This window comes from Hippoglossus stenolepis, chromosome 4 (genome assembly GCF_022539355.2).
Source record: "Hippoglossus stenolepis isolate QCI-W04-F060 chromosome 4, HSTE1.2, whole genome shotgun sequence".
Lineage (NCBI taxonomy): Eukaryota > Metazoa > Chordata > Actinopteri > Pleuronectiformes > Pleuronectidae > Hippoglossus > Hippoglossus stenolepis.
In genome coordinates, this window is record NC_061486.1 from 12,498,120 (window position 1) to 12,513,760 (window position 15,641).

Here is a 15,641-nt window from a genome sequence, read left to right on the forward strand (position 1 = left end):
GCATCAGTTTGCTTCTTGCTGTTATGTTAAAACACATTTTATTCTTTTCATTTCCCACTTTGTATATCTTGTGTTTTATGTAATAAGATGGTTCACGATTGGTAATAAATGTTGTGTTTACATAAATCCTTTAGGAGGCGGTTCCAGGTGGTGATGCAGATGATGGTAGCATGTTTGAGTCAGAGCACACTCTCACCTCAAAGGGAGACAACAACACAGACATGTCCTGGAGCAGCACGCCTGTAAGTTCTGTCGCCTCAACAACACTGTTCAAATTTCACTCTGAGCTTCACATTAAACCTTAAGTCGGAGCCCAGGTAGGTTATTGGATTATTTATTGGATTAGCCCTGCTTAGATATGGGTTCTTAAAGTCTTTACGACACCAGTGTTGCCACTATTACTGTACATATTGACAGTAATAATTTATTTGGAAGGAATTGTTCACTTATTTCTTTTGCTAAATTCAGACTGAATGATAATGTAATGCTTTGTTCCCTCCCACCTCCAGTTATCTCACAGATTTGGGCCTGGATCTCCAGACAGTTTATTTCCAAGACAGACATCCTGCTCCAGCCCAAAGAGCACACCCAGGAACAGCTTCAACTCCTGCCACTCCCCAGACGCAGCGGACACCACTGACCTGGTAACTGTACTTTTTGGCTTTGTTCAATTCTCCTTAAAATATGTACTTAATTAGTCGATTTTATAATTGTCCAGCCTTTATAGGAAACAATTATTAACAATACATGAATGTCTTGTCCCCAGGACTCTCTGTCCCCCACCACAGTCAGCAGTCCCTCCTCTTCTCGCCTCGTCTCACAAATCATTGGAGCTGAGGACGACTACTTTGATTCGGACCAGGAACAGGTATTTTACCACACGGCAAAGTTAAAATCATCTACCTCATATTATCTCTAAATACGCCTGACAGATACTGAATATATTTTAAAAGACCTGGCTCTCTTTAGTATTGTTGTTGCTGCAATTAAAGTAAGATTATTATTATTATTGTCAGATTGCAAACTGTTGTCCTGACTGTGTTTCAGACAAACGGCCAGTGTCACAACTTTAACAGCATCGAGCAGCTCAAGTCTCGCCCCGCCCACCTCACGGCCTTCCTTCACCATGTCATCTCTCAGTTCGACCCTGCTCCTTTGGTAAGACCTGCTCCCTTCACACCTTGTTTAAACCCTTGTACATATTCATTTCATGCAGCCTGACAGACTGCCGGTCGCTGTTTTTTTTATATTTCGTAATCTTGTGTCCTCAGCTGTGCTACCTCTATGCTGACCTCTACAAGCAGACCAACTCCAAAGAGACCAGACGGGTGTTCATGGACCTCCACACCTTCTTCATCGACCGAGGAGCTGTAAGTAGTTTCTGTTTGTCGGAGGGAACTATGGAGAAAACAACAGGCCTCCAAATCTGTTGCTATTGTCTTTGTTTTTATATCCTGAACAAAAACGGATGAGATAAAAAAAAAAAAATACGTGGAATGGAATACATTACCCAAAATGTTGCATTTTCACAGTTACCAGAGAATTGTACAATTTACAGGTAAGAATAGGGGGATATATGTGTCACTGACTGGCTCCCAGGGTCAGGAACACATGATGATAATGATGATGTCAATATGAGATCTTCATTTTCACTTTCTAACGCATTAAAAAACATTCATACGTAAGAAAAACAAGGAAAAAATAATATGTGTTCAAATTTGTTGTCAAAGTATAAATCAGTTTTGTTCTTGTTACAGAATTTGAAAGTTGCTGTCCCTGAATCCATCTCTTCTGATCTTGGTAAGTATATCATGCTGTATGTGTGTGTTTGCCTCTGCTCAGCGTCTTTTTTTTTTTTTTTACGCTCACCTTTTGTGCTTCTGTTAACTCAATTAAACCATTTGTCCGTCCTCATTATACAGTCCCTGTAAGTGATCACTTACTCAGTCATGCACATTCCTGACTAATCACATGCTCTGGTGGTTTGGAAAGTATTGCTTATTATCACCTATTTGGAGTGCACATGTCACAATCGGTTGGTACTTGGTGTACAGTGTATCTGAGTGTGTGTGCGTGCGTGTTTGTGTGCAGATCGACGGCGGACAGAACTGATCCCAGAGGAAATAAACAGGCAACACGTTCAAACACTGCAGGACTCTCTGCTCCCTGACATTCAGAAGAACCTTGAGGATTTCAGGTAAACGTGTGAACACAAAATTTGTTCTTACTGAACTGTGTATGTTCCAATTAATTAATGAATTCGAGAATTTAGTTCGTTCTCACTACACAAAAAGTAGTATCTCGCTATGTTTAGCCACATTTTGCTGAGAAATTATTGACATTATTATGTTGGTACATGTAGGCAGAAGCGCAGTATGGGTCTAACAGTGGCTGCAGCTGAATTGGCCAGACTGGACCAAGAGCGAGTCAGAGACAGGGTCACTCTGGAGAGAGAGCGATCATATGCTGAAAGCATCATCACCAAGATAGAGGATATCCTGTAAGTAGCACATGCACACAGTCACGTAACACAAATGGCACACATCAAGACATGTGCTGCTTGTTTGTTTGCACAGATACTCTCTAACCCAATCACATGTTTCTATCCATTACCAGCCACTGAAACAATTTTTCTTCTTTGTGTCATTTCTAGCTTAACTACTCAGACCACAGAGGAAGAGAAATGGTGAGTAAACTAGTCTCGTGGTGCATTCGGTTGATTGACATGAAGAGCATCTCTTAAAGTGCATCGAGGATCAATTTAGTGCCCATATTATGCTTTTTGGGGTTTTCCTCTTACCTTTAGTGCATCATATAGCTTTTACGTGCTCATAAAAGCTTTTTGGAATCACAAAGGTCAAAGTCCACGGCAAAGTGAGTCGTTCTTTCCCACAGAAAACACTGCTCCTGAACAGAGCATTTACTGCACCATGTGACGTGCCCACCGAGGGGCTAGTTTGGCTGAAATTGATATGGCAGAACTAATACCACTGTTACCAAGGCGACAGCAGTGTTAATATCTGATCAGGAAGCCTCTGAGTAAAATGTTGACCAATCGCAAGAGGGAGCCAGCTGACCAATCAGAGCAGACCCGGCAGAAGAGAGAGCTAAAACTGAGAGAGATAGTGACAAGTGGCACTGTAGCAATGTATGTTTTTAGATAAATAATGTGCATTTTGAACATAACACAATGCAAACCTATGCCGGTTGGCTGCACAAATTAAGATTGCAAACCTGTAAATGGCCAAAATGTAGGTACGTCAAGAATGTTCATCACATTCTGTCACAACATATTATTTTACACTCATTATATGTCCTAAATTCAGTCAGTCAGTGTTTTCAGTCCTTGCTGTTTTGACAAAGAAAACAAAATAACATATTGGTGTCATCCAAGTCCCTTTTCCACATCCCCCACAGTTTACACATAAAGCATTCGGGCAGTGTCTCAAAGAAAACATGTAATTTATGCAGTATGTTTATACTGAATAATTCAAACGTGGGACTGATTCAAACAGTGTAGTTTGAAATGCCATATGGTCGCAGCACAGTCCAGATGGTTTGTGTAGAGATTATATGAGAATGACATATGGTACAATCCTCAATATGGACACTTGTTCACTTCAAATGATAGCGTTCTGTTGTTTTGTTGGTTATAATTGAGAAACTTTGTTGTCATTTAGCACTACCATGCAGTATGTCATCTATACATACATGAAGCACCTTGGTGTGAGGGTGAAGGAACCTCGCAGTCTGGAGTCCAAACGGGTCCGGATCAACTTTCTCCCCAAGATCAAGGTATTTCAATATTGTTTGCTGCGCTATGGGACTTCTCCTCTTTTTGTCACCTGCCTGACACATTGTGTTCTCTTGCATTTTTGATAAAATACAGAAAAGCATAAAGACAGAAAAGGAAGGAGGAGAAGAAAAGGTGAAGAAACCCAGATTTCCCAGCATCCTTGGTCCTCAGCGTCGGCCCAGCCGCATCGAAGCAGCATCTGGTGAGTTTAGACTTTTAAACACGCCAAAATTATGGCTCTACTTCTAAAGCATTTAAAAATTTGTTTACACATCTCTCTATATTTTTAGTGGGTAAAGCCTTGGATGGTCGCCCACGACCTCAGAAGCAATTGTCTCAGCCTTCACTGGGGGCAAGCGAGCACACGGAAACTGGTCGTTTAAGAAGCAGCCAATCAAGTGAGGGCTCTGAGCTCACACACTCCATGTCTGTCAACACCTCATCCCCCAACAGCACCACCTACAGCTCAGACACGAGCCGAGATGCTGATATGGGTGAGCTACTTATCAACTCGAATGAGCACGAGTGTAAGAGAGACACAGAAAGTGATTGGTTTCTAACTTGTTCCTCATCTCTCAGGTGGAACTCCGACCTCAGGCCCTCACAGGCTGAGTGACGGCCTTCAGACTGACTCTCTGGACGGGCTGCCATACCCTGCTTCGCACTTTGACCTCTACAGCCTGGACCAACTGCAAGAGGACGACAGAGAGAGTGACAGGTGCATTTACAGTCACATGTGCAGCAACACATTTGCTTCCTTTAAGAGAGAATATTTATATAACATTGATTTTTCTGTTAACATTTTCTGTAGAGCTCACGAGGGAACACCAAAGGCCATAAGAAGGTAAGGATACGACTTAAATCCATCTAAAAAAGGAGATGGGTGATACCTACTGGATCATTTTTATTAGCCAGTTGAAAAGCTAACTTTTCTCTCGCTGTAGGCTTGAGGGACTGGGTGCAGCCGACGTCCAGAGTGAAGACGACCAGGGAACAGACTCTGAGCACGACCCCCCAAACTGGCAGCAGCTGGTGGGACGAGAAGTCCTAGCGGGTCTCCGGCCTCATGAAATCAAGAGGCAGGAAGTTATCAATGGTGAGAGCATAACATTGTACAATTTATGAAGGCTGCATTTCTATTCATCAAAAATTCTACGAAGTTGATCCTACTCTGCGTGATTTGAAAAACTGTCGTGATATATCACCCATTGAGTAGAGGGGAGAAGAGAGCGATATGCTTCAGAGAATTTGCTGGGATCCGACCCAAATCTCTGTCACAACGTGCATCATGTTGAGCTGTGCAGATGATCTGCCATCTTGAATTTACGTCTTGCCTTTTGTCTGCAGAGCTGTTTTACACGGAGCGTGCACATGTGCGGATGCTGAGAGTTTTGGACCACGTTTTCTACCAGAAGCTTTCCAAAGAGAGCATCCTGCCTCCCGCTGACATCAAGAACATCTTCACCAACCTGGAGGAGATTCTGCAGCTGCATGGTACACACACACACACGCACACACACACACACACAAAAACACACACAATCTGAACAATTTACGAAGCAGTACAAAACTCAAAAGCAAAACTGTTTTCAGACATGCAATGAACTCTGGACTTTATCCTGCAATTTTCAAGAGGGAGTGTATGTGAGAATGAAAATGTCCAAGTCTGTTGCTCCAGACATTTTCCAGAACTTTTCCTGCCAGCTCCCAAGTAACATGTCAGACCTAACCTATCTCAGAATACAGCAGGACATTTTTGAGGACATTTCTAACATGTGATGAATGCAAAACTGAAAAGAAAACAAGATGAATAGAATTATCTCTATATGAAGAATGGTGTCGTACATGCAGATGAAGATGTCAACTCGGAAAGACAACAACATTTAAGAGCTCTTGGTGATAAGGGCGGACACCGGTGTCGCTGTGCTTTAAACAAAAAACATGTGATTTCCGCAGTGGAATGTAAATGTCATGTCCTGCCTCCTGCATGCTGCATGCTCCACCCTGACACCAACCCTCACCTGAATGTTCTGAACATTTTCCTATTGTCATTTCCTATCACGTCTGACCGGAACGATCCCCTGCTGCGTTCTTCATATGTGAAAGACAAAGTCACGTTCACGTCTGAAAACAACTTCTGGTAGCGAGAGTTAGATTAATGTTTAAAATGACAAATTATAATAGTATATAGAATGTAAAGCACACACACAGCATCCTTACATGTTGTCGCAGACACTGACTGTTTGTTGGTGCCTCTTCTTGGAATTTCAGCTTCAATACTGGAGCAAATGGCAGCCGTGCGGAAGAGAAATGAGTCCTCAGTAATTGATCAGATAGGAGACGACTTGCTCTCCTGGGTGAGTACAATTCTCAGGCTGAAATTGTATTTCCCCCTTTCAAACATCTTCCTATATTGAATACATTTCAAGATGACTGATGTGGCAGGAGAAAAAACGTATTGTGAACAAAGAATTGATCTGTTGCCCAAAATTGCTTCATAGCGAGTAAAAAAAAAAAGAAAAATAAGACTTTGGCAATTGATTGCTTCCCTCGGCCTCACATCTGTTAACATGTCATATGAGCAAGAAAATGGTTATTTCAAGTTTCTATGTAATAGAGAACGGGTTTTTGGCAAGGTTGTCATAATCAACATCAAAGTCTTATATCCCACCTTGAGATCCTAAAAGACAAAAGCTTAAATATGGCACAGAACTGCTTTGCCCTCCTCAGGAACAAGAAGTATTATCAAAGCAGAAGCTAGTAAATTATATGGAAGCCCACTCCTCAGTAAATGTTACGTCAGGCGATGGCCTAAATGTGTCTGACATCTCTGCATCTCGGTATCGGGTGAGATACATAAGATATGAGGCAGCTACATACAGTATCAGTTGGCCTCCATGTCTGAAATGTCTCTATGGGGGATAAGTAGGGTAAACGGTTCCCTGGGGGTCTCAACGTCGATCGCGTCTACGTTTAAACTTAAGCTGCCTCTTCTACGAGGACTTAAGCCTGGCCCCCTTCTGGGAGGTACCGCTCATTATAATGGTTAAATACTAGGCATTTCCATGGCAACCACACACCCCCTGACCTAGAGCGACCGAGTGTCTGATTTCTCTGCTCTGTCCGTCTCGACTCTGTCCCGTCTTGGGTGTGGTGGTTACAGTTCAGTGGCGGAGAGGAGAAGATCAAGCAGGCGGTGGGGACGTTCTGCAGCAACCAGCCTTTCGCTCTGGAGATCATTAAGACCAAGCAGAAGAAAGACTCGAGGTTCACTTCGTTCATCCAGGTACTGACGTTATCCTTGTATATTACACAAAATTCACATTAGAATAATTAATTTTTTAAAGAAAAATGGTTCTAGGCAGCTACTAGACTGAATGAAATACTCAAAATGTGTCGAACAGAAGATTTAAACAGTTTTGATCTGTCATGTTCAAGGAATTCATCTGAAATGTAGCTCATTCACTCTCTATATCTGTAAGATTACACAGTTAGGTGACCGTGTAAGTGTAACTTGTAATCTTCATTGCTTTGCAGGAGGCAGAGAGTAACAGACTGTGTCGCAGACTGCAGCTTAAAGACATCATTCCTGTGGAGATGCAGCGACTCACCAAGTACCCTCTGCTACTAGAGAACATCTCCAAGTACACAGGTAGTGTGCTGTTGCCCTGCAGACCCCCATGCACATATTACTCTGTATATTCACAGCATGTGTTGTCTTTAACGATTCATAAACGGAATGATTGGATAAAGTAAAAATTCCAGCTGATAAATGTTAGTCATGTTGAATAATGGTTGAACATTGTAGATGTGACAGATTAACATGAAGCACAATGATAGCCACCAGAATTAAAACTTGCTCAAAGTTCTTAGGGATCCTTACCAAGATTATTACCCCCACCAAGGAGGTTGTGTTTTCACCCCCGTCTGTTTTGGGGCAGATCTGGACAAAGCAATGGATCAAGACATTTTTACTGCTTTCTTTAACATTGGGAGATTGGGCTTCTTTCTTTTCCTTTTAACAAATTTCTTAGAGAATAATGAATGGATGTTGTTGAAAAACAAAGTCTGACATATTTATGGGACAGATATTAATCTGTGTGTGGAATTCAATAGATCCAAAGAGAAATCTGGATCTTGTGACTTTAAATGTGGTTTCATAAGGCAACAACATCAGCCTGCCAGTACGCAGGGCCACACACTGTGTTGATAACTGAAGGGCTTATTCCACCAGTAAGGTTGTTATTCATATCTAGTCTGATGGTCTAGACAAGAAAATGAACTCTACACATGACCTCTTCAACTAGAGTCCAGCCTTTCCATCCTGTGATCCTCAAATCGATGAGATCCTTGGACTAAATGTTACTCATGTTGCAAGTAACCATGGAGACGCTTAATACAGGAATGATAGCTCGTTTGGGTTTTATAACCTGATTTGTAATATGAAACAAATTGATAAAAATGGAAATCAACTCCCGAGGAAGAAGAAAAGTGGATAAAAATGAACCAAATGAAGTCTTATGTGGTCTTGTGTGGTTACTTGACAACCATTAGAGAATTACGCAGACTAATGGAGAGATTATCACTTTTATGGTCCCGGAGCGTTGGTGCACATTTTAGGAAATGTATCGCCCATTATTTGGTCCATCATTTTAGTCCGGGGGTTCGAGTCTCACACAGAGAGAACGCTCTAATGATAAATTATAACCGGCTATTATAGGATCATAATGCCCCCCTGCTTTATCATCATTATTGAGAATGATTGTTTGTTAATGGAGGGAGGAAATGTGAAATTACAAGACACCCCCCTTGGATAAGTGAGTAGGCCTTATTTGATTTCATAATATCTTTCAGACAACACGGTGGAGAAGGACAAAGTGAAGCAGGCGGCGGACTGCTGCAGGAAGATCCTAAATCACGTCAACCAGGCTGTGAAGCAATCTGAGGACAAGCAGGTATGTGCTTTAAGAAACCGTCTTTCCATTTCAGGACTTTTCTCTACATCCCCTTCAGTCTCATCCTAAGTCCTCCTCGTCTTTCCTGCTCGGCTCAAAGTTTATTTTATCGCCACCTTCTTCACTCCCCAGGCGGTGGCTTCCTTTTTTAAAAAAAGCGCTCACTTATCCCTTTTTCCTCTGTCTCTTTCTCTCCATCCCCCCTCCAGAGGCTGGAGGACTATCAGAGACGACTGGACCTGTCCTCTCTGAAGCAGACGGATAACCCCGTGATCCTGGAGCTAAAGGTGAGATGTCTACATGACCCTTTTGGTTTCACTTAAGGCGCCCTCACTCGTTTCAAACCCACGCATGCAGTTTGAAATCTCTGCCAGATACAAAAAAAATAGACCAGTAGGAATCAGTGAGAAGATGTTTAACTTATTTCATCCTTCACATTCATCAGAACCTGGATCTTACCAAGAGAACAATGGTGCACGAGGGACCTCTGTCATGGAAAGTGAACAAGGACAAGACTATTGGTTTGTAATCAATGCTTTATTAGAGATTGATTATTGATGAGTACAGTATGTGAATACGGGAAACAACAGTGTTCTCTGTCTCTTCTATAGAGTTGTACACGCTCCTCCTGGAGGACATCCTGGTCCTGCTACAGAAACAAGATGAGCGTCTGATCCTGAAGTGTCACAGCAAAAACCTGGCAGGCACCGCAGATACCAAACATATCTTCAGCCCCATCATCAAACTCAACACTGTGCTGGTGCGCTCTGTGGCCACAGGTCAGTTAACACAACAGTCTCTCACAGGACACACTTGAAAAGTATCATCTCGCTCTTGCTTTCTCAAATAGCTAAAACAGAACCCGATGATGCGATGATCTATGTTTCTGCAGTTGTTTAGGACATGATTTCAGAAAAATGTCTGGAAAATTTGAGTCTGAACCGCTTGCAGAGTTCGCCCTTCGCATATAAAGAATACAGCGGGATTAGATTGTCTGAGTCAGACGCATTAACAATAACAGGAAAATGTCCAGAACATTCAGGCGAGGCGTGTTGCCTGAATAGAGTACACAGGCGTCAGGACATGACAAATGAATTCTACTGCAGAAAGCCCGTCAAGCTCATCACAAAAAGCTCTAAAATCTCGTCCTCCCAAGTTGATACCTTCATCTCATTTTGCGTCCATCATGTAGAAACGTCATCAACACACTCACTCGCTCGCTGTGAATTCTACCCACATTTTCCTGCCGTATTCTCACATGGGCTCATTTTCCAGACTTTTTACTAGCAGGCTGGCAGGAAAAGTTCTGGAGAAAAGTTTTCGAGTAACTGATTGGAACAGTTTTCACATACAAATGTCCATAGTTCAGTGCAGGTCTGAAAACAGCTTGTGCATAAATGGTAGGATAAAACTGATAAGTCTCACCTCAAACCGTCTCTCCACTCTCTCCCCATCCAGACAACAAGTCCTTTTTCGTCCTGTCCATGTCAGACAACGGAGCCCAGATCTACGAGCTGATGGCGCCCACGGTCGCAGATCAGATAACGTGAGATACATCTCTTGATCGCTTCGTTACATTTGTATCGTTCCAGTTGTTAAGTGATCTAACAACATTTGTTTTGGTTTCCTTAACGAAAGGTGGCAGCGTCTAATCATTCAGAGAGCGGACGCCATGAAAGTCAAACCTCACACCATCATCCCGTTACCTCAGAGCGAGTATGTTGCTTCGTCATCTTTCATAATTCGATTGGATGTGATGGTTCTCAGGGTTTGAGCTTGTTACTGACAAAAAGATGTTGCTTGTGTGCCAGTGGGGAGAGAGACGACGTGGAGACCATCACCGCAGGTGTTTCCAGGCTGAGTCGAGACGCAGACCGCACATCCACTGGCAGCACCCAGTCAACAGGTGCCACTTTCTCACACATTACTTCACTTATTCTTTCCTTGTTACTTCATTATTCGGTGCTTCTCAACTGTGTAGACAATCCTCATCTAATTAGGACTCCTCCAATCGTTCCCTCATTAGATAAAGAGAGCAGTCCGGCCCCTAGAAGCGCATTGCCGAGCTCTCTACCTGGAAATAATCCATTCGAGAGGGTGAAGGCTGAGGAGGAGGAGCAGGAGGAGGAAGGGTTTGTGGATCCGGAGCTTCCTTACCAAGCGGCTGAGGACGGCAGAGAAGGAGACTCGTTTAACGTTTATCCCTCCAGAGCAGACGAAGCACTGAAAACACGTAAGCGTTAAGAACAGATAACTCCAAAACCTCAAATAGTTTATATGTGATTTTAAAAAAAATATATATATATATATATATATATATATCAATAACCCGGTTTCTCCCCGTCCTTCAGTGGCAGCATTAAAGCAGGTGTTGGTGACCCAGCTGATGTCCCAGGAGGCTGCAGAGCAAAGCAAACGCTCCACAGGGGCTCGTCTCCTCAGGACCACGTCTCTGCGGACACCCATCGACAGCCGCGCACGAGTGATGGTCCACAACGGCTCCGAGAAGAACAGCTCTCACACGGAGGACCCGGCCCAGGACCTGGGCTCTGGGGACACGGGCTTCTTCGACTCTCCTGACGATTATGGTGAGCCTGGGCCGTAGATTTAAACAGTTTGAACTTGTTTCACTTGGGTTTGATCTGCGCTCCATGTCCCTCCTCTGATGACATTTGTATTAAAGGGCTTCTTTTGATTCTCTCAGCAGGATACTTGGTCCTGGAGGGCTACGGTGGCCCGGGGGAGAGCAGCACAGATGACGACATCTTGGCATCAACCACAGGGAAGCAGCTGAGCACCTCACAAGGCTGCGCCACGGACTCCGGCATCAACTTGAGGTTCTCCTCGGCGTCTCAGGCCGGCAGCCTCTCCTCTTTCAGCAGACAAGTCCTGTCTCACCTCAGAAACCTTCAGTCCAACCTGAGCTATCTGAAGGTACCTGACATTTATTCCCTTTCAGCTCATCACATGTAACAAACTTAGTGATTAACACAAAGTGATCGTTTTTACTGTGGATTCTTACAGTGGATTGTTTTTTTCCCCCTGCAGGACGTTGAGGCCAAGTACAATAATCTAATACGCCAAAGGCCTGAAAGGTCCTCAGCAGACATGGACAGAAACAAAGGTATCTCATCGTCAGCATGAATCACTGCATCTCAACACTTGAATCACTTCCTGTATCTGTCCATCGTCTGATCCTTCGCCTCAACGTTTCTTTACCCTCAGATAAGAGATAGTGGATAGTCCACGCCACGGCTTCTGGCTCTGGTCCCAAAGAGGAAGTCCTGACCCGTCGTCTGTTCTTACTTCTCGTGTCCTGGACTTTCTGGACCTCCTATAAGCTTGTCCTCTCACTGCTGAGTCCCCCTATTTTTCTTTCCATCGCCGTCGCCCGCGGCCGCCACTGAGAATGAGAGACTGAGAGTGTGAGCAGAAACGTGGCGTCTTTAGCGACGCCGCACCCCCCCCTCTCCCCTCCATCAGCACAAGGCAATCAGGGAAGTGGGATTGCCCCCAGAACCTCATCCCTCGACCATCTAACACCCATTTCCCCCCGAACTCCCTGCAAGAAAGAGAACTTATACCAAAATGTACAAAGATGTGTGTTTAGAATATATATATATGAAACACAAAACAAGAAAAGGAAAATTTTAAGATAATGTATTAAGATTTTTTTTATCCCAAGATGTATTTATTTTCTTTCTTTTCTTTTCATTTTTTTTTTTTTTTTTTAAAGTTTTTCCACATTGCTTGCATGCTTTTGGCCATGGTGTTACCTTTTCGGCTGCTCCTCCCTGCTTCAGTCACACAGGCTTCGTGTGAGTGTTGAGTGCACGCGAGCGTCAGCCGAGCGTCATCCTGATGAAGTGGCAGGAGTATATTCAGACTGATAGAGGCCGGAGTTGCACTGGTGATGGATAGATCCCATTGTGTTGAAACTCTTGAACTGTGTTAAAAGACTAGAATTTTAGACAAATTCTAGGTGTGGTGTTAACTAGAATGAAGAGTCTCGAGGCTCTGATCTGGTCCTGTTGCATTTCTGTGCCTCCTCCTCCTCCTCCTCCTCTTCCTCGCTGTGAGGACTATTTTTCCTCCCGTCTACTCCTCTCCTCCTTTGCGTGTGACTCTTCTCCTTCTTTTTCCTTTTGAACACTTACAGGTGTCATCCTTCCTTTTTTTTCTCCTCGCAGCCCCCTGGCAATCATGTTTCTTTATCCCCTGCTGCACTCTATATGTCATGCTTTCTCATCTTCCCTTTGGGGATCTTGTCCCCGTTCTCCCCTCCCCTCTCTTCTGCAAGGAGCGGCCACGCTCTCTCTGTATTAGCTTCTGACAGAAATGCTGCTTCTCTCTGCTACTATTGGCTGTTCTGATCTGACTGCCTGATATTCTAACAATGTCATGAAGTTCAACATATACTGTACAATGATCAAGTTGGAAGGTTATGCATAACTTTAATAAATAAATGGTGCCATGACACATTGAAAAAGGAAAACCTCGCCCGTTTTTGACATTTTCAAGAAAATATTTAATATGAAACTGAGTCTATTTTTAATGAGAGTTCCAAAGATGGAGGGATGATGGAACTGTTTGTTTATGCCTCCGTCCCAGCTATAGCCAGTGGACGGGTTGTGTGGGGGGGTTTACTGTATGTACATACTGGCCAGTGGTAAAGATCCATCCCTCCACAGATATCTGAAAACTAATAGCACCTGTCTCTCATGCCTAATGTCCATCAGAATTCAGCTGCAATTACACAATCAGTCCGTTTACATGTCAATGCATATCAATGTACTGTGGCCCAGTAACACAAATACATGCTTCAAGATTTATCTGAGTCTTTGACATGTGCTGAAGCTGCATTTTCTTTACCTCATTGTTTTCGATTCGGTTTGAGTGAGTGATTGATTTCTATTGAGTGAAATAGGCTGAAATTGGTAAAGAGAAGGCGGTGTTCTCTTTTTGAATCGGAGGTTTTACTGTGTAAGTGGATGAACTACAGTAGCTATTCAATATAGTGCAGGGGGCACTTTGACAGCACGTAATATATGACCGCCTCTTGTACTGCAGGACTCAGTGTGTTGTTCGAGGCTACAGGGCGTCTGAGATGATCAGCACGTAGGGGTTTCTCTTCCGCCTGAAGCCATTTAAAAATTGAGAACAAGGTTGGAAATTTGGTAGACACTTTTTGGATCATTTTAATTTGATCCTCGTCGTCAGGCGTCAAGAATTGTTCCTTTTGACCTTAGCGGAGAGAGACGCTTCCTGTGGAGGTTTGAGCGGAGCTAAATGTCAGAGAGGGGCAGAGTCGTTTCATTAAAGGGAAACCGCCAGGGCGGTTTGATCAAGGACAACCACGGAAGGTGATGATTGTTTCCAGCAGGTGGCAAACTTCCACCATTTAAACAGCGCGGTGAAAGAAGACCCACCCTGAAACCTGCAGTGGCATCAGTGTTTTAAATAACCTGCTGATTCTCCACATATATTCGACTCGAGCAATGTGTCGGTTTTGCCTCCTCAATGAGACAATGGTCAAGAGGCCCCTCCCAGATGACTGTGCAGCATCAACTCCGGCTTCACCTGCAGGAGTGGAGTCACAGCAGAGTCATGCCTGGCAGGGCTTTCTGCTCAGTGTGTGTGTGTGTGTGTGTGTGTGTGAGTGTGAGTGTAACGCAGGAGGAAGCCTCACAGTTCCCACTGACATGTTCCCTCCTCTCCTCTCACCGTCACCCTGACTGCTGCAGTGAAACCCAGAGAGCAGAGAGGATGGGGTGAGGACACTGGTGGAGGATGGATAAGGTGAGGAAAAGACCATGAATTAAAGAAAGGAAGAGGTGAGGGATGGAGCGTGAAAAAGACGCTTGGAAGATGAAGAGGGGACGTGTGGGGAGAAGAGAGGTGACGGTAATTGATTGTCTAGTTTCCCTGCACACAGCCGTCACCGAGCTAATTGGAGTGGCAAAGACAAAGAGGAGAGAGGTGTCAGTCACATGTCGAGCCCTGCTGAGACCAGCCGTTCTGCTTCTCCTCCTCCTCCTCCTCCTCCTCCTCCTCCTCCTCAGGTATGTATGCAACAGTGCTGTGGGTCAGGCAGGAAACTGAAGCTCCATCCTTCATCCTCCAACCAAAATCAAAGACCTGTTTTCTTGTTTTCTACCGCACCAGGCTGTTCAAGTCGTGTCGTCCTTTAAACACACAACCAAAACACAACGCCCACCTTCTCAGATGTTGTTTTGGAGACACGTTCAAAGCCAGAAAATCAAGTGCAGGATTTGATGTGTTTACCTGATGCTGGTGTGTACGACCGTCGTGGATACAATCCTGGTTGTTGCCACAGGTTTTAATTCCCAGGCGAAGATCCCAGACTAAATAACCCAACTTTGGAAAAGGAAGGGAAACAAGCAAAGAGATGTTTCTGCAGGATTTCGTCGTTTTCACCCACATCTCTTCAAACAAACACTGCACTTAACTGAACTGCACCCATTCACCCATTCGCACACATGTGCACGTTTCTGTCTGAAAAGAGTTTCTCATCAATATGCTAATGCCCCTACAAGTGCATCCTTTCCAGGTCTTAATCTATTTACACCGGTGCGTCTGCAGCCGTCCTGCGTCCCTGAGTAGAATTGGATTAAAACTGTATTGTTGCTGCAGGACCCGTCGCTGCAGCTGTCGTCGTATTCACACACGCAAACCCACAACAAAACTTAGGATTGTCACTCGGAAAACCGTGCACAGAATGGGCCTCGTTCACTCTGCCGCGCTCGCTTCATTTATCCCTTTTTGGTGAGAGCGTGCCGTTTCATCAATATTCATCCGTGTGTGTGTTTGCAGCAGGATGCACAGCACACACGCAGAATCCTGAGCTGCTGCCCCAGTATATCCACGCT

The 15,641-nt window shown here is 44.1% G+C and overlaps 1 protein-coding gene across 3 annotated transcripts in view; it reads left to right on the plus strand.

The window, feature by feature from the left end:
- Nucleotides 1-13,246, plus strand: part of arhgef12a (Rho guanine nucleotide exchange factor (GEF) 12a) — a 38,041-nt gene extending 24,795 nt beyond the window's left edge. For all 3 annotated transcript variants that reach the window (XM_035154345.2, XM_035154347.2, XM_035154346.2), the window contains 31 exons: nt 135-242; nt 510-644; nt 767-868; nt 1,048-1,158; nt 1,272-1,370; nt 1,758-1,800; nt 2,092-2,197; nt 2,363-2,500; nt 2,654-2,686; nt 3,681-3,795; nt 3,890-3,998; nt 4,087-4,290; nt 4,376-4,514; nt 4,608-4,640; nt 4,741-4,892; nt 5,144-5,290; nt 6,068-6,153; nt 6,960-7,082; nt 7,334-7,448; nt 8,651-8,751; nt 8,961-9,038; nt 9,197-9,272; nt 9,363-9,530; nt 10,210-10,297; nt 10,390-10,467; nt 10,563-10,657; nt 10,778-10,984; nt 11,103-11,339; nt 11,456-11,685; nt 11,800-11,875; nt 11,977-13,246. In XM_035154345.2, the coding sequence (XP_035010236.1) occupies nt 135-242; nt 510-644; nt 767-868; nt 1,048-1,158; nt 1,272-1,370; nt 1,758-1,800; nt 2,092-2,197; nt 2,363-2,500; nt 2,654-2,686; nt 3,681-3,795; nt 3,890-3,998; nt 4,087-4,290; nt 4,376-4,514; nt 4,608-4,640; nt 4,741-4,892; nt 5,144-5,290; nt 6,068-6,153; nt 6,960-7,082; nt 7,334-7,448; nt 8,651-8,751; nt 8,961-9,038; nt 9,197-9,272; nt 9,363-9,530; nt 10,210-10,297; nt 10,390-10,467; nt 10,563-10,657; nt 10,778-10,984; nt 11,103-11,339; nt 11,456-11,685; nt 11,800-11,875; nt 11,977-11,987 (3,543 nt within the window). In that variant the 3' untranslated portion in view covers nt 11,988-13,246. The remainder of the gene's footprint in view (nt 1-134; nt 243-509; nt 645-766; nt 869-1,047; nt 1,159-1,271; nt 1,371-1,757; nt 1,801-2,091; nt 2,198-2,362; nt 2,501-2,653; nt 2,687-3,680; nt 3,796-3,889; nt 3,999-4,086; nt 4,291-4,375; nt 4,515-4,607; nt 4,641-4,740; nt 4,893-5,143; nt 5,291-6,067; nt 6,154-6,959; nt 7,083-7,333; nt 7,449-8,650; nt 8,752-8,960; nt 9,039-9,196; nt 9,273-9,362; nt 9,531-10,209; nt 10,298-10,389; nt 10,468-10,562; nt 10,658-10,777; nt 10,985-11,102; nt 11,340-11,455; nt 11,686-11,799; nt 11,876-11,976) is intronic.
- Nucleotides 13,247-15,641: the final 2,395 nt, after the last annotated feature.